Below are 19,512 nucleotides of genomic sequence, written 5' to 3' on the forward strand. Positions count from 1 at the left end.
TGGCCTGGAAAGCCTTCAGTCCAAGCTACCCAGCTCCTTTGCTACTTCCTTTTTCTCGGCGGAGGACATGCAGACTGTAATCTCCGAGCCGTTTCTAACCTTTAGGAGGCCATGGTCAATAAACTCACTGATCATCGAAAGAACAGATGTCTTCGATGTGAGAAACAATTTTCTCTTTATTCTCTCAAACAACTCTCCAAGGCCTACAACATCTGAATTGTACAGCAGGATTTCCTTGAGCACGAGTCTGGAGTTCCTTGGAACATTTCTAACCACCTTGGACGAAGCCTCTGCTCTTGTTTCTCTGAAATGGATGCCAGCTATTTCTTCTTCATATGGCTCGAAGGTGGTGAGATCTCTGAAGATAAAGTTGAACTTCTCGGCGTCTTCAAAACTGAACTTTATGTTGATCTCTTCAATAGTTCCCAGAATCGCAAAGTTCCTCAGACCCGAGAAGTCTGTCATACTGAAGTCGAAGTTTGCCATGACAATCTTGTACTTTTCCTTTCTAAACCCTATTGCCTCGTCTATGTCCTTTATTGTCGATACTTTTGAGATGCTTTGAGCTGCAGACCTCGACCTGCGTCTAACGGCATCCATGATTTCCAAAAGAATCTCATGCCGACTCATGGCTCTGCAGTTGAGGTGAATTGCCGAAGGAAACATTTTCCTCAGCAACGGCATCTTCGAGCCATATCCATAGAACAAGATGTTGAACGACTTTGCTAATGCATTGAGTTCCTTCTTGCAGTTGAAATGGAAGTCGCTGAGATCCGAGCTCATCTGGACGGGTGTTGTGAAGGAGCAGATAATCTACTTTTTGCCCAGGGTAGTTAGGCTCTCATCGAGAGATATCATAATCCCAAACCGATAGCCCATGGATGAGTCCAAACAAAAGCTCGAGGAGGTGCAGATTCTTCTGAACAGGCTGGCGGCTTCGTCTAACAAGGAGATTAGAAGGATTTTGGATGGGTTACCCTCATGTCCGACATCAAAGTCTATCTTGGATACCTTTTGCCTTCTTTTTAGCTTAGGGAGGTACAGTAACAAGGAATTGCTTTGTTTTCTAGATGCATTCCAAAGGTTCATACCTATCTGCAGGGCAGACCTAAGCGAGGTTGGGGACAAGATAGTAGAGCTTAAGTTTACTCCTTCGGAGAAAGACACCGATCTTGTGATCCTCAAGTACTTCGAAATCACGAACACCATAGCCGAGAGTATCCAGTCGGAATCCTCGAGAAGTGTTTTTAGTAGATATATGTTTGTTCTCTCGAACAGTGTTGTAAGCAGAGGTGCGCAAGTAGAGGTGCTTGGGAGATTCAGGGAGTTTCTCAAGAAGAAGAAAGGTCTTCTAAAGCTCTTTGCAGCTCGAAGAATGTATAGAAACATTGGATGCACAGAAGATTTGATCATAAACTTCAGCGAGCTTCTTAGTGACGAGGAGATGGTTGAAGTTGCACTAGAGTGCACCACCCTCCGAGGCTTTATAATAGCCAAAACAAGGAGTAGGTATCTGTTCCAGATGTATCACAACGAACTTCCCTGGTGGTATGTGATGGGGATGCATGAGTCGCTGATTCCGTATTTATACTACACTTTCGATGGAGTTGGGCTTTACAAGAACGTCTCCAAGGAAGTGTATGGCAGACTAGATGAACAGGACATAATAAGGGCGATGGACGAGGATATGAAGAGCAAGATCTCACCAGATGAATGCGATGTGCTTGGGAATGTGTCTGAACATAAGAATATGGCGGATGATGAAGGAATGGTCGGAGTGAAGAGAGACATAAGAAGATTCAACGAAACGGGATGCTTGAAAGAGATGCTTGAGAAGTATGGAGAGCAGATGAGCTTTGAGTTTTTGAGGTATTTTGAGGAAACAGACCTCCGGAGATTGGGGGAATTTCTGTGCAAGCTAAAGAACGAGCCTTTACTAAGGATGTTTGCCGAGACATTTGATTTTCTTGACATGGATATTCTCGATGGTTTGAGGATTTTTCTCCTTTCCTTCCACCTATCTCCAGAGGGCCAGGTAATTCATAGAGTTGTCGAGGCTTATGCCGATAAGTACTATTTGGATAATGCAGGAATATGCACGTTTATGGACATGGCCAAGGACAAGAAGACAAAGGAGTTTGTGTTTAATCTCTCATTCTCATTTCTCGTCCTTAACACGAAGTTCCATAACCCGAATATAAAGGTCAAACCTACATTCAAGGACTACATGAAGGACTTTACACCTGAGGAGATTCCTCCTTCGTTTGGAGAGGAGTATCTTGAGTCCATGTACCAATCCATCAAAAAAAAGCCGTTGGAATTCCCGGCCAAGAACCAGCCTGGAAAAGAACACTATAAAGTATTCAAGAAGGTGTGTAAGAACCTCCAAGAGATGGAGTCAAGAGAATCCAAGCTTAGAATTCGGCTACTTGAGCCTGAACTTCCAGAGGGACTGAGGATATGTACAGCATGCAGGATGGAGGCCCACAGGAAGTTGTTTTCGACAGATTTCAAGAGATTTCTTTTCCTGGACCCTAAGGTGTTCTACCAAATATGCAGTAGGCTAAGGATGACACATATATTTGAAGAGTATCTGAATGCCCATAAAGAAGATACCCAAAAATTCATTGAGTCCTTTGTCTATTATCTGGGAATGGAAGGAAAGGCCAGCCTGTATGCAACTCTACTCGATGTTCTTGCAAGGACCGACAAGCAAAGGAGCAGTGGAATGCTTTCGGATCTTGGAATTTCGTTTCTAAAGAGCTCACCAGGAAAAGACAGGGTCCAGCAACAATATAGAGACGCATACAAAGAACTTTTGAATTCGGAAATCCCTAATGTCGGCCTCCTATGCGAAGGTTTGTGTCTCTTTCTTTCAAGAGATGTGTCTGGAGGGGTGTCTGGGGAGGAAGAGATGGCTTCCCAGAAGAGAAGGCAGAGATCTATAGGGTTTGTAAAGGGTGTGGTTGTTGACATTCTTAAGAGGAACATCTCGAAGGTGGAGGATCTGTCGATGCTGGACGACGAGAACATTGGGGTCTTACTGAGGGAATGTGTTGAAACAGGAAACAGGAAGAAGTTCTGCCATATATCCAAGTTTGTCTCGGAAGAAAGACTTCTTTTTTATTTCCGGCAGGTTTTGGAGGAAAGCCCAGGGTTTTTGGACGATGAGATTCTGGAGGTATTCAAGAGGATCTCCATCTATAATGAAAATGGATTCCACTGCATTCTGCTTCTACAGAGTAATGGAGTTGATATGTTTGACTTTGTAGTCACAGTAAAATACGAAAGTATTGTCTGCAGAGCTATAAATGCTCACGAAGGAGAAGATGGAGACCAATCTGAACAGTCGAGGCTGGAGTTTTCTGGAAAAGACACTTTGAATTGTTACACTGTTGAAGAAAAGTATGGGGAGAGCCTGTCTGTTCCCTCGAATCTGTTTCACTTCTATGTATCTTCCAATTCTGTTCTGAATCAGTCAAAGGCAAGATCGATTCACAAGTCTGGGTGTCCTCTGAAAGAAAAGCTGTTTAACCGCGAAGAAATGGACAAGAGATTGATATACATGATAAAGAAGGCGGACTCGATGAACAGTAAGGACATAACCAACTATGCCCTTTGGATTGTGAACCTTCTATCTTCAAGCCTTCCGTTGCTGTCTAAGTTCTTTGTCAGGAATTTTGGGCTTCTCCTTACCTTAAAGGACCAGACAATGACAAACAACTTCATCAAGATATTCTACTCGAGAATATGCAAGGTAATAAATGGGTCTGAGTTGTGCTGCCGCTGCGGATATTCCTATCTGGACGATGTGGAGAAGCTTATCGAGATGCTGTTGAAGTATGACCTTGCATCGGAAAAGGACTTTGAATTCTACTTTAAAGGAAAATCCGAAATGATAAAGAGCGGAAGGGTTAAGGTTGGCGAAAGGGGTGTGCAGCTGGTTAATTCCAAGGAGAAGAATGACGGAAGTGAGAACAACAGTGGAGAACCTGGAGAGGTAGCGGTGGTTGGGGAGCCAAATATCAAAACAAACCCTGACTTCAATCTATAATGAATTATTATAAGCATATGAAAATAAATGGGCAGTATTTGTACTTGTGGTTCTTCTTTTCCAACCTGTCTTGGAAAACCATTTTGGAATCAACAAATCGCTTGTTTTCGGGACCCCAGAGATATGGAAATATTTGCCAATGATCCTTTCCTGGAGGAAGGGATGTGCAATGCACCCATAGGGACATTTGACAAGCACTACAGACTTTCTAGGAACTTCATTGCAGACCTTGTGCATCTGGGGCCCATTCTTGTATCTGTTGCTGTTGAAAAGGATTTTTCAAGAGCATTGGTAAGGTCTGTTCTGGGGTTCAAGGAGTACAGGTTTTACAGTAAGCATATTGAAGAGTGTCCATATTTTTTCACTGTGAGAAATAGCCTTTCCAGGTATTTTGTAGATACCATCGACAATTGGAGACATGTAGAGATTGCTCCAGAGCAGAGGGAGTCTTCTTTGATGGGAATTTTGGGGTCGATCTTTTCATTTGGGGCCTGGCCGTTGAGAGATGAGTCTGGGGGAGGAAGGAAAAAGATGTATGATGCAATCTCCTCTGGAATGATGGGATGCCCAGAAAGGTATTCTGCCAAGGAGATAATGAATAAGATGGCAGAGGTGAGGGTGGAGTATGCCAGGGGCGTAGATAATGAATTCTATACGAAACCAATTTATGTCGATTTGGTTTGTGAGAGCAGCAAGAGGATTCCGCGGGAGATGCTTGGGAAGAGGTTTATTGATCCTGAGGACACCCTTTCTGTATCCTCGGATGATTTAGAAGACATAAAGTCCCCCACCCACTCTGGAGAGAAAAGACTACGGCAGGCACTCCTCGGATTTCTTTTCAATGAAGTTGAATACTTTTGCCAGGTGAACGGGTTCTACCTGGATATTGTCTCCAAAGCACGGAAATCCGAGATAAACTTTGAGGATGTGTTCAAAGGGTTCTACAAGGTTCACAGCTTCGAGGCTGGATTTATAGAATCAATGAGAGATATAGTGGAAGAAGCAGGGTTTAAGATGGATAGAATCCTTTCTGATCCCCAATACTTTGCAGATACAATGAGGGATAATGGGGTTGGAGAGATTAAAATGGATGACGAAGAGATTCTGGAGAAGGTCCTGGACTCATTTGAAAGGCATCTCAACGGATTCCGATGCTATGAAGATATGATGTTATTCCATGAAGAATATATTGAAACCTTGGAGAAGGTCAGGAGTTACGACTGGGCACCGGACTACAGGGTTGTAAACGATTGCTTCTGCAACTGTCTGCAGCGAATTGTGAGGTATCCAATTCTTATTGATGACATTCTTCAGAACCTCACCTTCTCTCTGCATGAGAAGAGAGTAAAGAAGATCTATGCAAAAATGACCAAGCTCATCAACATAATCGACAAGAAGAAAGAAAGACATGACAATATCCGATGCGAGCAGCTGATCAGGGAAAAGGTTGAGGAGATTCCTGGGGAGGTGGCTGAAAGAAAAGCGAACTTTCTTTTTCAATTGAATTGCGAGGATTCGAATGGAGATCCTATTGCATTGTTCTTGTTCCGTGAAATGGTTATTATTGCAGATAGAGAAGGCCCTTCCTTACCTATCCAGGACCCTAGGTGTGGAAGGTACTTTTTCCGGCATTCCCTGAGGCTAGAGGATATAGAAATAGTTTCTTTTGGAACAACTGGGATAAAGATAATTGGGAAGGGAAGTCTGAAAGGAAACGAGATGTACGAGATGAAAGAGGTTTATAGTGACGTCTCTATTGGAGTGATGTACTTTTCAAAAGGATCTCCTCATTCTGTGAAATGGTTCATCGAGGAGTACCACAAAGCGGGAACCGACTCTGGAAATGGATTGTATGCATCGGGAAATGTGTTTTTCAGAGTTCTCAAGGACTCCGAAGAAGGAGGCCAAGAAAGAAAAAGAGATTTGATAATATATGTAGGAGATGTAGGATTGGATATATCTTCAGATTCCAATTCCGCACACCTTGATCTTGAAAATGGAGCTTTCACAACAAAGGGACAAAGTATTCAACACTCCATAAACTACGGAAAAGACGAGATAAAGCAAAAGTTTGGAGAGATTGTAGGAAATGGGGTCAGAGCCAGGAAAGCATGGATGGCCTCAAAAGATACACCTGGGAAATGTCCTGAGCTGTTTGCCATGTACAGGATAAAGCTTAGGGAGATTGTAGAGGAATGTGGGGACTCTTCAGTTGTTGAATTCAATGGAAGATTTTCCAAATGCAATTCATCCACCATAACCCGGAAGATTCGTGTAGCAGAAGGGATCATAAGATATCTATCAAGATCTTTGCCATATGTAGGATGCAGAAGCTCTGGTGGAAAATATCTTTTTTCTAGTGCAGGGCTAGATAGAAGCAGACTTAAAGAAGAAGAGATGGTGAACTTCCTAGAAAAGGCCCTAAGCACAGAGGAACTAGAAGATTACGCCTTTTCCGAATACAATGCAGAAGACATCCTATACCTGCTGATGTATTTCATACGTACAAGCATGTACACGTTCTTTAGAATAGAAGACATAGAAACATTGCACAGAACACTGTTTGTAGATAAAATTCATTTTCTAGGAGCAGTTGTTCCAAAGATGAGCAATCCTTCATTTGTCTCGTCCCTTTTCGAAACCATAGTCACAGCCCGAGACAAGCTTTGTATTGTGCCAACGCTGGATATGTTTCTAGTTATGTTTTCCCCATTCCAGGTGTCCGAGCAGGAAATGGCCGAAATTGTGACTAAGATTTGCTGGTGATGATGTATTAAATAAACGTTCTGTCTAATGTTTCAGAATTCCAATGGAAGTGTTTACTTGAAGATGATTGTTTTCCATTCCTATGGATACAGAGGAGGAAAAGGCTTTGAGGGAGTCTTCAAGAAACATGAAGACGACCGTCCAGATAATACAGGAGAAGATGGACCAGCAAGCTTTAATATACGAATCCATTGAGGCCGAAACAGAAAGAAATGGGAAGATTTTGTTCCTGAACATTCGAAGGTTCGAAGAAGCAATCAGGAGAATGAACAGCGATCCAAGGAACAAAATAATATTTATGTTATTTCTGGTGATTGTAGGATGCAGTGGATATCTATTCTTTTAGTTGCCCATTCCTCGATAAATTATGGTGTTTTACACGCTATGTTTTTCAGCATTTCAACATCAAGCAAATTATCGCTTTCTGCATACTTCTCATAGAAGTCTGTCAGTATGTCAATGATGAATTTCTTGTCTGCATCCGATGCTTCCGAATACTCCTTCAGGAAGATCTTATTGATTCTGGACATGTCCCTCCTTAGTTTCCTTCGGCTTCTTTTGTTGGTTTCCTTCAGGTACTTTACTGTGCTTTTGAATCCCTCGGGATTCTCCTTCATCGATAGAAGAAGGAAGTATCTGGTCATGTTGAAGTATTCCTGATCTACTGGAGAGATTGGAAAGCAGATGAAGAAGGTAGAAATCACATCTAGAACTAGATGAAAAGTCGATGCAATTTTCAAAGTTCCCATTCCGCAAGTCACTATCCCAAGACACATCTTGTATCTCTCAATGTCTCCATACCTCATAGAGAGCTGGGCTTCTTGCTTACATCTACTGGATGTAAAAAAGAGGTCTGTCTGTTCTCCCAGGGACTTCCCTGTTTCTGTTGCTTTGATCTGTCTCCTCAAAATCCTGATGGTATCAAGGTTACAAGATGAATTCGATATCAACGAAAGAGACACAAGAGATGCATCAAATAGTATCTTAAACTCATCGTTTTCCCTCATGGCTCTTTCTGCAAAAAGACACACCTCTAGAATGGACTTGAAAAGACTTCCTTCCAAATCCACCTTGATTCCTTTATACAGAAGGTAAAGAGACACATATAATAATCTCCCAGATCCCCTGTAAAGCTCATAAAAACTTGCTGCTCGGCTCTTTTTGGCCACCTCCTCGATAATAGAATCCAGTTGTTCGTTCATTTCTAATCCAAGCAGGAACAACTCCGAATAAAAAACCTCTTCAGGCGTACTTGTGTCCGATCTTTTAAACTTACTTCGGAATCTCGTCTGCTTGCTTCCGAAAAGAACAATCCCGTTGGTAAGGAGCTCACAGAGAGAATCTTCCAGCTCGATGAACTTGAACATGTCGAGGCTAGTTTTCATATACACCATCGAAAGCGAAATTGATGACAAAACTCTGTATGTGTAGTCGTACCATATCTTGTTTCCTTTGTTGTATTGCTCATCTCCAAAGACTCCTTTTTTGTTTGCCTCTGAGCTTAAAACGTTCCTTATAAACACGTTTCCGCTTCCTGCATATAGCATTCCAAGCCCAACAATACACCCAGCATGGATATACAATGGCTGTGGAGACTTGAGGCAATGTAGATACATTTTCCCTAACAAGTCATCTCTCTTGCCAAGATGACTCATCCCCATTCCCGCCAGAAGCGCCATGGACACTACAGGATACTTTGCTGTGATAAACTCCCCAACCTTCTGGGGATGAACTCCTTCCAACCGGCCCTGGAGCCCAAATGCGAATATTCTTCCTGCCACCTCAAACTCGTTTCCCTCTCCTGTGGATGTAAATTCCAAGATTCTCGACTCTATAAAATCATGTGAAATCTCATCAAAGGAGCTCAGCCCGCAACTCCTAGAAACAGAGTAGTTAAACATAGGCCAATTCATCCATTCCGGATCTTTAATTTCAATCTCTCCTAATTCCCCATTCTTGTAGATCGGGAATCTTAGTTGTCCTGGACTTTGTTCTTCCTTTGCTACCCCCAGTCCATAAAACAAATATGCTCCTCCTATGTTCGATATCTTCCGAAGAACATATCCTTTTTCCTTCTTGTTTTCAAGGTCGTACTCGTCAATCTCAAATATTATTGGCTTCTCATCAAACAAAGAAATCACTTCCTCTATCCGAGAGTCCCCAAAGTGCTTTTTAGCTATTCTGCACAGTTTATTGATGGACCTTGTGGGCTTGGTACTTCCTAGTATCCTACTTTTCTTCATTTCCATATAAATCACTCTGTATCCAAGATTCTTCACATCCGAATACTTCAATCCTGTAATGGCATCTAGATTGCATCTCATGATCCTCCTAAACTTTATATTCATCACATCTTGGCCTACAGAGAGCGAAGGACAGGTATAATTAATCAACTCCTTGCATCTGGACATCGTCTCCAAACCTTTAATCGGAGCTATCTCCATTCCTAAAAACTCCCATACGCTCTTGCATCGAGCTAGCCATTCGTCCAGAACTCTATCAATTCCTGCCATAACATCCTCGGTTATCTCCAGAAGGTCAAATCTCTTCTCTTTGCTTTGAAGAAATGCCCCCATAAACACTCTTTGCATCGCCCTTGGATAGCATGAAAGGATATTCTTCTCCACCTCATTTATCCCTGACCAGAAAGGCTTGTAATAGTTCTGCATCCATTTCTTTGGAATCCTCGACTTTGGCCACAGATCTTTTCTAATCCTAGAGCACATAATCTCGTTTCCCATAAAGAGCACATCGTTTATCCTTAAAAACTCGAGATATTTGTCTCTTGTAAGCCTCATTCGATATTTTATGAGGTGTTTGGCCTCCTTCTCGAACCTTACATTGGTTTCGGATAGAAGCTTACTTCTCTTCACTCTTCCTTTACTTCCCCCAACCCGGACAAACAATGCTGTATTCCCATAAATCCCAACCATGAAATTTTCGTACTCAGTGATCCTCATCTTTATTCCCCCCTCATTTTTGGTATCTTCTTCATAGTCCTCAACAAGGCATCTTATTCCTTCCTCTATCTTATAAGCAATCAGCATTCTTGTTCTGTTGGTCTCGTCAAAGTTGTCGTCTCCCATTCCAGAGCATGAGGACTCTATCGGATCTTCCAGTCCTATTTCCTTTCTTCCTGTATTCCTAAGGAGATATCTTCCCCTCCCCTCCAGAATCATCTCTCCAGATATGACTTCCCGGAGAACAAATCCGTGATGAAAGAACACAAATTCCTCGGGTTCAAAGGGATGGGAAATAAACATCACATGGTTGTTTTCCTTGTGATGGTAATAAACACCTTCTTCCTTCACAATAGCTGCTTTTATTGGCCGTGACAAGGTCATGTCCTCATCTCCAAAGAAGTGAATCCTCGACTGGGTACAAACAACAACCCATTTCTTGAAATTCCCCACACTAATAATCTCCTCCCTAAACCTTAGCTTCTTTCCTTTAAACACAAGCTCTGTACTTCTCCATTTAACTACCATCAAAGGGTATACTCATCAAAGTTTTATAGGTTCCTTGCCTACTGCTCTTCATAGCTCTTCCTCCTCAACAGACATTCCACATCTACATCTACAAACTTCCCCATCATCTTCAAACACATGCTCATGCTTCTTGGTGTCTCCAACTTCCATCCTGGTTTTTCTCCTAAGATCCTTTATATTCTTTTTCAACTTCCTTTGCTTCCGATCTTTAGTTCTCTTTTTCCTCTTTTCCTTGATCTCCTCAATCTTCTCGAGCGATCCCCACTTCCAGACTGCAAACTCTTCAACCTCCTCCTTCAGATACAGATGCATTCTTGACCATGTTCCCTTGCGAGGATTGGGTCTCTCAAGAAACCGGAGCTCCTTAAGCTCGTCATCTACTAGAAGATAGTCGGAAAGGCAAGAAGTCTTTGTTACAAACTTAAGAGAGCTGTAACGGCACGATCTGCAGACCGGAATTCCAAATGTCTTTTCAATCTCATCATCGAGAGGAATCTGGAGACAATACTTGCATCTCTTGCCAGGAAGCACTGGAAGAAGTATGGACTCATCTTCCTTTAGCTCCTTTTTCTTGTCTTCCTTTTCTGGGAAAAATCCTCCGTCCCGCGAAGTATTCTCCATCCTACCCAACGGAGGGCATCTGCTTTACGTTTATGCTTCCTTTAAGACATGATAGAACAGATCTTGCTTGAGAGAGAAAGGATAATTGGTTCTCCAGTAGCCCCTTGTATGCTTCTCGATTTGTTTGGACTGTTCGGAGGAAAGCCTTCATGGTCTCTAAGTCCAAAAAAGTTTGAAGGGTGCAACCAGAACAACTTCGGAGGAAAAGTGATAGTCCCGCAATCCGTTCTGGTTGATCTTGTATCGTTCCAGATCCAACCTCCATTTACATTTGAAATTTCACACTCCGACGGGGTTTTCAAGACCCATTGTGGAGTCTTGGAGTTTACTGGCGAGGAAGGCCAGGTAGTTGTTCCTTCATGGATGTACCAGCAACTTTCTATGGGAGATGTAGACAAGGTCGAGCTCAAATATATGACTTTTCCACTTGGGAGGTTTGTAAAGCTGATTCCTCACTCTGTAGACTTCCTTGAGGTCGAAAACCCAAAGCAAGAGCTGGAGCTGTGTCTGAGAAACTACCAGGTCCTTTCCGAGGGAGATGAGATCTTGTTCCAGTTTGATGAAGTTGGATCGATGAGATTCACAGTTGCACATATAGAGCCATCAAGCAGTGCAGTATACATTGTAGACACAGATCTGGCTGTTGACTTCCTGGAACCAATTGGATTTAAGGACAAGGTGGAGAGAGAAAGGACTGTTACAAAGTACATCGAAGTAGTAAATTCAAACTATGACATAAAGCCAATCCGGATGAAGAAGCTTGGGCTGTATATGTATAAGTCAGCAGATTAAATCCAACAACTGATACTGTTTATTGGGAAATGGAATTTTGATTAAGAAACACCGTTGAAAGAGTCCACCACGGATTTATATGCCAAATACAGGCGGTCTTCCCCATGGCTGCTTCCAATGTTATTCACAATCTGGTCGAAGGAAAAGATGCCTTCTGACATAAGTATGAAATTCTCCACAAAACATCTTTCATTGTCTGGAGGGCACAGAAAGATCTTAAGATACTTTTCAACAACATCTATCAGAGGAAGAACACTCACTTTTGTCCTTAGGTATCGCTTTATCTCTGCAGTCTCGAGTAAAAGAGCCTCGGAAATCCTAGGTGTGACTTTGATGGAGTAGATTCCAGAAAAGACATGAGAAACCACGCTCTCCACCAATGTGATTCGGATATCCTCGTATATTCCCTCTATCTCTTCATTCATTATGTCTTTGTCTAGGATCTGTATGACTTTCCTAGAAAGACCCTCTGGAGCAGAAAAGTCCAGGCCTAGGAAGTAGCTTGAGAGAAAATCATCAATAAATGTGTTTTGAAGTCTTTCGGCCTTTCTCATTTGCATGTGAATCTTTGGAATGTCCTCTTCTACTTCTGACTTTTCTATGATTTGGTCCAAAAAATCTAGAGCAGTTTCTCTGATGTAAAGCATAGTGTTTAGTACAATTATAGACTCGTTCAGACATCCAGGGAGGCGTGTTCTTTTGATCAGAAGACTCAAATACTCGTCGAAATAATGTACGAGATGCCTATGCGCAGACTTGTCATTAAGGTACTCAACCCTTTTAAGAATCTTTTCTACTCCACGAAAGAAGTCCAGAAACCCCGAGATAATGCATAGTTTAACATTCTCTTGGTTGAGGTCGGACTCCATAAGCTCTTTGAAGGATCTTTCTAGATATATCTCGATGTTTGGCACAAACAATGAGGATAGCATTGTCTTGTGTGGACAGAAGGTTTCCTTTTGACTCAAGCCTTTGGATTTACATGCTCCATCTTCCAGAGATGTAGACTGTACACATGCACTGCATCCCTGTTTTTCAAACAGCTTCCCAAGTCTCTTCTCACATCTGATCGTTGCATCAAAAGCTTCTATGAAATCCTCTTCATCGACCTCGTTGTAAAAGAAGTAATCACATACCCGTTGCTTCGTCATAACATAGTACTTGAGCAATATTTCTCGTGGTAAGCTCCAGTCGTCTGGGACATGGGAATATTTGAGGCTTACTCTGCTTATGCTTTCTTCAATCCATCCAAGACAGCTCTTTAATGAAGATAGTCTTTGAAAGTTACAATTCAAGAACTCCTGGTAACTCACAGAACATAGTGATCCTAGGTAAGAAATCGCCAACGATTTCATCCTGGCCTCAAAGCTTTCTCCCTGCAGTAACGTGATGTTGACCAGTGGCTTTGGAATTCCCTTTTGCTCATGGACACATCTTCTTATTTCTTCCTCTATCGAGGACTGAAGACCTTCCAAGTCATTGGTGCACAGCTTGTCTCTAAGAGATAGCTTTTCCATTTCTTCCCTGATAATATTGTAAATCTCCTCGTAGTTTTTCGAGCTGTGCAATGTCCTCAGCTCAGAAGCATGCATAAACTATGATGATTCTCACGATTTTAGGCCAGAACTGAAACATTTGTTTCAGACAGGACTCTGAATGAGAAAAAGGATGGAGAAGTCCGTCCTGGCATTCAGACAGAAGGACTCCTCTACCGAAGCGATAAAAGGCAAAATGTTTTTCTAGTCTTACAAAAACAAGCCTGGAGATGGAGAATTTGCTGGAAGATGACTCGGAGAATTTACTAAGGATGAGTCCAGATGAGTATTGGGTAGGCGACTTCATGCACAGAAGAGAAAACCGCAGCATAGTCCGTGTTCCAGACGAGTTTCTTGAAGATCGATTTAACATTATTGGACTGGACAGGTACATAAAAGACCTCGAAAAGGTATATAGTTCGATACTTGACAAGGGACCAAGGAGTAGTTTTCAGGAGGAGTCTTCTCTATACTATCTGATACATCAGAAATACATCTTCACAAAGCCTGGGCTTGAGACTGTTCTGGACAGGGTGATGAGCAAGGAGTATGGAGCATGTCCAAGAATAGGATGCAAGTCAGTTGGAATGATCCCCATTGGGCTGAGCGACAGGCCTGGAGTTTCGTCAACAAAAGTCTATTGCCACTGTTGTGTGAGTGTGTACGAGGCCAGGGGAATTCTCCGGCTTGTAGATGGGTGTGCATGGGGGAAATCGTTCCCGCATTTCCTAATTTTGACTCACTCGTACCATTTCCCTTCAGGAAAGTGTGAGGAGTATGTCCCAAGGATATACGGCTTTCGGATATGCGCCCACGACGACAACGACTCTCTCTCCGAAGACAACTAAAATAAATGCCTAATATGGAAGACAGCCTGAATCTTTGGTTATTTTCAAAAGACATCGAAACCGCAATGAGAGACGAGCTTCTAGAGGAGCAATATGGATTTATATCTCACCATGAAAGCAGAAGAAGAGAGGGATGGGTCCTGAACTACATCACTACTGTATTCAAAGACGGGAGAATGGAAGCAAAGCTTTATCTGATTGATGACAAGAGAGCCGAATTTCTTGTGAAGATTCCATATTTTCCATCTCTTCTCCTTAAAGCTTCGGATTATGATTCTGTTGAAGAATATCTCAGGAGAAAATATGCAGCAGAGATTTACAGCATGGAGAGAGTGCATAGAATTGACTTTAACGAATACAATCATCTGAACAAAGACCCAGGAGTGTTTCTAGAGGTTAGATTCAGGACCGAGTCTGGGTTTTCAACAGCTGTGAAGGACTTCAAGAAGATAGTGGCAAGGAACAAAGTGCAGAAGAATAATGAATATGATTGCTTTGGAAAGGATCGAACACTCTGCGCAGAGGAACTTATGGAGGGAATCTTCGAGTATGATATTCCTGTAGAGGTTTGCACGGCCAACAACCTGAAGATCAGATGTGGAAAGTGGTATACTTTCTACTATACCGGAGAGACATATGTTATAGAGAAGAGCGAAAGAGTCGTGTTTCCAGATCTTCGGATACTTGCATTTGATATCGAGACATTCAAAAAGCCGCTGAAATTTCCTAATCCAGACTATGATGAGGTGATGATGATATCTGTTAAAACAGAATGCAGGGGAGAATTGATTGTGAACCGGAGGCTGGTTTCTAAAGACATCAGGAAGTTTGAGTACAATCCAAGAGAAGACATGGAGTGTGTGTTTGATGTGTCGAACGAGGGAGACGAAGAAGGGGTGCTGATTAGATTTGTTGAGTTGATTCAAAAACACAAACCACACTTGATAACAACGTTTAATGGAGCATTATTTGACTTTCCGTTCCTGGAGAAAAGGATGAAGAACTATGGAATAAGCCTGAGGGAGACAACTGGATTTACTCTGAAGGATGAATACTACATTTCACCGTTTATTGTGCATCTTGATTGCTACAAATGGGTTAAAAGAGACTCGTATCTTCCGGCAGGGAGCCAGGGTCTCAAGGAGGTCACTAAAGTGAAACTAGGATACTTCCCTGACGAGATTGATCCTGAAGACATGGTTAGGCTTGCAATGTCCGACCCCGACAAAATGGCATCTTATTCTGTTTCGGATTCGGTTGCAACATACTTTCTTTACACCAAATATGTCCAGCCTCATGTTTTTTCCCTATGCTCTCTTGTTCCTCTCTCTCCGACCTCGGCACTTTGCCAGGGGTCTGGAACACTGTGTGAAGCTCTGCTTGTCTCTGAAGCCATTGAATACGGGGTGCTTATCCCAGAAAGGAGGAGAGAAAGCAAAACCCGAGAGCACAACGGACACATAGCAGAAAGCATCACATATGTTGGAGGATATGTCGAGTGTCTCCGGTCCGGGATTTTTCGGTCTGACCTGGAGCATGAATTTAACATCTCTAAAGAATTCATTGGAGAAGTGGTTTCAAGCCTTGACGAAATTCTCTATGAGTACAAGGAAGAAGGAGGTTTTGAAGAGATGAAAGCACAGATTCTTGCCAATCTTCAGGAGAACAAGGGAAGACTTCGAAAGGAGGGGCTTATATATCATCTGGATGTTGGAGCAATGTATCCAAACATCATACTTACCAACAAACTGCAGCCTGTGTCAATTGTTAACGAAGAGATCTGCATAAGATGTGACTTTTCGGATGAGTCGAACAATTGTAAGAAAAGAATGGAATGGAGCCTTAAGGTCGAGTACATTCCGGCTGGTAAGAGGGAAACCGAGATGATTAGGAGGCAGGTAGAGAAGGAAAAGAACTTTGAAGGAAATGAGGAAGAAGAGGTGAAGAAGAGGGTCAGAAGGTATTCGAAGAGTATGTACGGAAAGAAAAGGGAAAAGAAGATTTGTACTAGAAGTTCGACAGTTTGTCAGAGGGAGATTCCATTCTATGTGGAAACAGTTAGAAAATTCAGGGACCAAAGATATGTGTATAAGAGGCTGCAAGCCCAGGCACAAAAGGCTGCTGAGGAAGCCACAACCGATGAGGAAAGAAAGTATGCGATGAAGTCTGTTGTTGTGTACTCCTCGCTCCAAGTGGCACACAAATGTGTTCTAAACTCGTTCTATGGATATGTGATGAGAAAAAGCTCACGGTGGTACAGCATGGAGATGGCGGCGATAGTTTGCAATGTAGGAGGGAACATTATTAAGAAGGCCCGAGAGATTGTGGAGAAGATAGGGATTTCCTTGGAACTGGATACCGACGGAATATGGTGCATAGTTCCATCTTCATTGGTATCTTCATATGTACTCCCGTCGGGGAAGAAGTTTTCTCTCTTGTCAGGCCTCCTCAACCACTTTGTATGTAAGAAATTTACAAACAACCAATACCAGGAGAAGATTGATGGGGAGTATGCCACAAGAAGTGAGAATTCGATATTCTTTGAGATTGATGGGCCGTACAGGGCAATGCTTCTTCCTACGTCGACCGAGGAAAGCAAATTGCTGAAGAAGAGATATGCAATAATCGATGACAACAACAAGATTGCCGAATTGAAAGGATTTGAGATGAAAAGGAGAGGAGAGCTCCAGATTACTAAGAAGTTCCAGGAGGAGCTTTTTCTACACTTCCTTGATGGGAGTAACTTAAACGAATGCTATGAGTCGCTGGCCGAGGTGTGCAGATACTGGCTAGACATACTAAAGAGCAAGGGAGAATATCTTGATGACGATACGATTCTTGAGTTACTGTCTGAGAGCAGAAGTATGTCTAAGGGATTTGGGGAATACAGAGGAAGAAAGTCGAACCTCACTGTTACGGCGGTTAGGATGTCTGAAGTCCTGGGAGAAGGAATTCTTGAAGAGAAATTGAAGTGCGAGTATATTGTTGCGGCATACCCAGAGAATAAATCGGTGGCAGAGAGGGCTATACCAGTGGTGGTTTTCCGGTCTGAGCAAAAGGAAGAGTTTCTCAGGAAATGGCTGGAAAGAGACTATTCTGGAGACATTAGAGCCGTTATTGACTGGGAATATTATAGAGTAAGATTGGAGTGTGTGATTCAGAGGATGGTTATACTGCCTGCTCTATCGCAAGGAATCAAGAATCCTTTGAGCGAGGTGGGGATTCCAGAATGGGCCAAGGCCAAGACCCAGCTTAGGGGTTTTGATCTAAGAAACGTAGATGACATTGAGGATGCCTTCTGCAAAGCAAGACTAAGCAAGGACACAGAAGCCGGGCGTGAAAAGTGCAAGGAAGATTTTGAAGAAGACAAAGAGAATTGCAAAGATGATGAAAAGAAAATGAGGGACCTGATGGAAACTGATGTTAGGGAGTATATTCTTAAGAACAGGATCGCGTGGATTGAAAGAATAAAAAGGATTATTGACGTAGGCGACATCATTAAGATGGTTTGTAGCAATGATGGATATATGGATGTATATCGCATGGGACGGAGTGATTCTGTGGAAAGAATTCCTTTAGAGAGGAGAATCTATATGCAAGTCAATGACTGGAGATACTTTGACAAGTCTGGAGATATCGAGAGAGTGGCCGTGTACTTTCCTGAGAATTCCGAGACAACTGAAGTGGGGACTATTAGTATAAAAGAACATGAGTTTGTGAAAGACTATTCATTGTACAGGAAGTTTCTCAGTCACTTTTCGATAAGAAGAGTTTTTGAAGACAAGATTCCGATTCTGTACAGTAATTTGAAAGAATGCGAAGGACATGATGTCGAGTTTGTAACAGTGGGCAGCTTTATTTTCCTTGGAAAACCTGTTTACACAGTGGGAGAAGAAGAATTCCTTGTATTTTCTGGGAAGGAAGGGCTCTATGACCTTGGAAGATATCTTCTTAGAAACTTCGGAAAGTGGAGGATTGGAGTTATCGGATCCAGCGACCCATGCAAGACCGAACTCCGGAAGATACTGTGCAAATATCACATTCTTGAAATACAAGTTAGGAGGAATCTGTCTTTGAAGGAATATTCTGTAATGTGCAATGAACAGAAAGAGTTCCACAAGCAGATGGCCAGGGAAGTGGAGCTGGTGTGCAAGCTGAGCAAGTATAGCCGAATTCCCATTTTCAATGTAAACGAAAATGTAATGGATGTTCTATTTTATAGGGAGTTAAAGAAAAACAGAGTTGTATGCGGAAGACAAGAATGTGAAATGAGCTACTCCCCGCGTCTGAGGGCAGAGAGTTTCCGGCCTGGCCTCTACAAGAAATACGTGGTTGAGATAGAGTGTATTGGAACATTGGTGCTTTCTATTATTGAATACGAGGCATTTCTGGGGAAAGACACCTTATTTAAAGGTGTGGAAAGGAAAGACTTCCATATCCTCAGAAGTCTTCTGAAGCGGATAGTCCTGGACTCGATCAAAGGAGAAGATGGAGCTAAGCTTTTACTAAGAAATATTGGAAGATGGATAAGGAGTGATTCGGCCATAATTTGCTCGGAGTTGAGGAGCATTTGCTGCATGCTGCAGAAAAGATACATGATGCATCTGGCCAAAAAGCTGAGAGATGAAAAGTACGATGTGATTTGTGTGGCGGGAGATGTGGTTTTGATCGACACAGGGAAGACAAGCGAGGAATCGGCATTGGACTTTTTTCAGTATATCTGCAAGAAGGGGCTGGAGCTCTGTGGATACGAGATGATGAAGATGAAGGCTATTAGAATATTCCAAAGCCTTGCATTTGTAGACCCAAGCACCTACTTCTTTCTTGACAGGGGAGAATACTTCTGTTTCAGTGAGAGTAAGGTTCCTACAGCATTTCTTCAGGCCTATTTTAATGAAGAGAAGGTGGATTCGGAGTTTGTGTACAGCCTTGTAACCAAAATTCCTCTTGAGAGCTCCAAGATGGTTTTGAAACTCCTCTCGTTCAGACAGGACTCGCAAGCCCTTCTGTCTAACTGTTATAAACTCTTACATTTGAGTGAGTTTGCAGAGAAGGAAAGAAAAGAGATATATCTTGACATTGTGTGTCCTTCGTGTGGAATGGAAAGTGCTTTGAGAGCCAGATGTATCAAGTGCTACAATGCATATCCAAAAAGCGCTGTGTTAGAAGTGTGTATGGCTTATGCCAAGCATCTTCTTTGGTTGGAACTTTCAAGGGATCTATCCTGCACCATCTGTGGGAAATCTAATGAAGCAAGGCTGTCTAGTTTTTGTAAATGCGGTGGTGCGTTCCAAAAGACAAGTTATGGAAATGAGTTGGAGAGCCTAAGGGAAATAGCTGGTAGCCCGATTTTTGACGGTTTCTACAGGAGAATCTCAAAGCATTTCCTGAAATGACTTCCTTTTGGG

The 19,512-nt window shown here is 42.5% G+C and overlaps 10 protein-coding genes across 10 annotated transcripts; 6 read left to right on the top strand and 4 right to left on the bottom strand.

Moving 5' to 3' along the window:
- Positions 1-15: 15 nt before the first annotated feature.
- On the bottom strand, positions 16-783 carry Eint_101080 (origin recognition complex subunit 2; the record flags this gene model as incomplete). Its single annotated transcript, XM_003073747.1, has 1 exon — positions 16-783. The coding sequence occupies one exon, from the start codon at positions 781-783 to the stop codon at positions 16-18; it is 768 nt and encodes a 255-aa protein (XP_003073793.1).
- A 94-nt stretch (positions 784-877) lies between these two features.
- On the top strand, positions 878-4,054 carry Eint_101090 (ARF guanine nucleotide exchange factor; the record flags this gene model as incomplete). The annotated part of the gene is made up of 1 exon (XM_003073748.1): positions 878-4,054. One exon carries the CDS (start codon positions 878-880, stop codon positions 4,052-4,054), a length of 3,177 nt encoding a protein of 1,058 aa, XP_003073794.1.
- Positions 4,055-4,177: 123 nt separating this feature from the next.
- On the top strand, positions 4,178-6,820 carry Eint_101100 (uncharacterized protein; the record flags this gene model as incomplete). The annotated part of the gene is made up of 1 exon (XM_003073749.1): positions 4,178-6,820. The coding sequence occupies one exon, from the start codon at positions 4,178-4,180 to the stop codon at positions 6,818-6,820; it is 2,643 nt and encodes an 880-aa protein (XP_003073795.1).
- An 82-nt stretch (positions 6,821-6,902) lies between these two features.
- On the top strand, positions 6,903-7,166 carry Eint_101105 (uncharacterized protein; the record flags this gene model as incomplete). Its single annotated transcript, XM_009163642.1, has 1 exon — positions 6,903-7,166. The coding sequence occupies one exon, from the start codon at positions 6,903-6,905 to the stop codon at positions 7,164-7,166; it is 264 nt and encodes an 87-aa protein (XP_009161906.1).
- A 19-nt stretch (positions 7,167-7,185) lies between these two features.
- Eint_101110 (uncharacterized protein) lies at positions 7,186-10,308 on the bottom strand (the record flags this gene model as incomplete). Its single annotated transcript, XM_003073750.1, has 1 exon — positions 7,186-10,308. One exon carries the CDS (start codon positions 10,306-10,308, stop codon positions 7,186-7,188), a length of 3,123 nt encoding a protein of 1,040 aa, XP_003073796.1.
- Positions 10,309-10,356: 48 nt separating this feature from the next.
- Eint_101120 (DNA excision repair protein) lies at positions 10,357-10,929 on the bottom strand (the record flags this gene model as incomplete). Its single annotated transcript, XM_003073751.1, has 1 exon — positions 10,357-10,929. The coding sequence occupies one exon, from the start codon at positions 10,927-10,929 to the stop codon at positions 10,357-10,359; it is 573 nt and encodes a 190-aa protein (XP_003073797.1).
- A 108-nt stretch (positions 10,930-11,037) lies between these two features.
- Eint_101130 (ubiquitin fusion degradation protein 1) lies at positions 11,038-11,721 on the top strand (the record flags this gene model as incomplete). Its single annotated transcript, XM_003073752.1, has 1 exon — positions 11,038-11,721. The coding sequence occupies one exon, from the start codon at positions 11,038-11,040 to the stop codon at positions 11,719-11,721; it is 684 nt and encodes a 227-aa protein (XP_003073798.1).
- A 41-nt stretch (positions 11,722-11,762) lies between these two features.
- Eint_101140 (uncharacterized protein) lies at positions 11,763-13,313 on the bottom strand (the record flags this gene model as incomplete). The annotated part of the gene is made up of 1 exon (XM_003073753.1): positions 11,763-13,313. One exon carries the CDS (start codon positions 13,311-13,313, stop codon positions 11,763-11,765), a length of 1,551 nt encoding a protein of 516 aa, XP_003073799.1.
- Positions 13,314-13,486: 173 nt separating this feature from the next.
- Positions 13,487-14,104, top strand: Eint_101150 (casein kinase II subunit beta; the record flags this gene model as incomplete). The annotated part of the gene is made up of 1 exon (XM_003073754.1): positions 13,487-14,104. One exon carries the CDS (start codon positions 13,487-13,489, stop codon positions 14,102-14,104), a length of 618 nt encoding a protein of 205 aa, XP_003073800.1.
- A 65-nt stretch (positions 14,105-14,169) lies between these two features.
- Positions 14,170-19,500, top strand: Eint_101160 (DNA polymerase type-B epsilon; the record flags this gene model as incomplete). Its single annotated transcript, XM_003073755.1, has 1 exon — positions 14,170-19,500. One exon carries the CDS (start codon positions 14,170-14,172, stop codon positions 19,498-19,500), a length of 5,331 nt encoding a protein of 1,776 aa, XP_003073801.1.
- Positions 19,501-19,512: the final 12 nt, after the last annotated feature.

Source organism: Encephalitozoon intestinalis, chromosome X (genome assembly GCF_000146465.1).
Source record: "Encephalitozoon intestinalis ATCC 50506 chromosome X, complete sequence".
NCBI classification, from domain to species: domain Eukaryota; kingdom Fungi; phylum Microsporidia; family Unikaryonidae; genus Encephalitozoon; species Encephalitozoon intestinalis.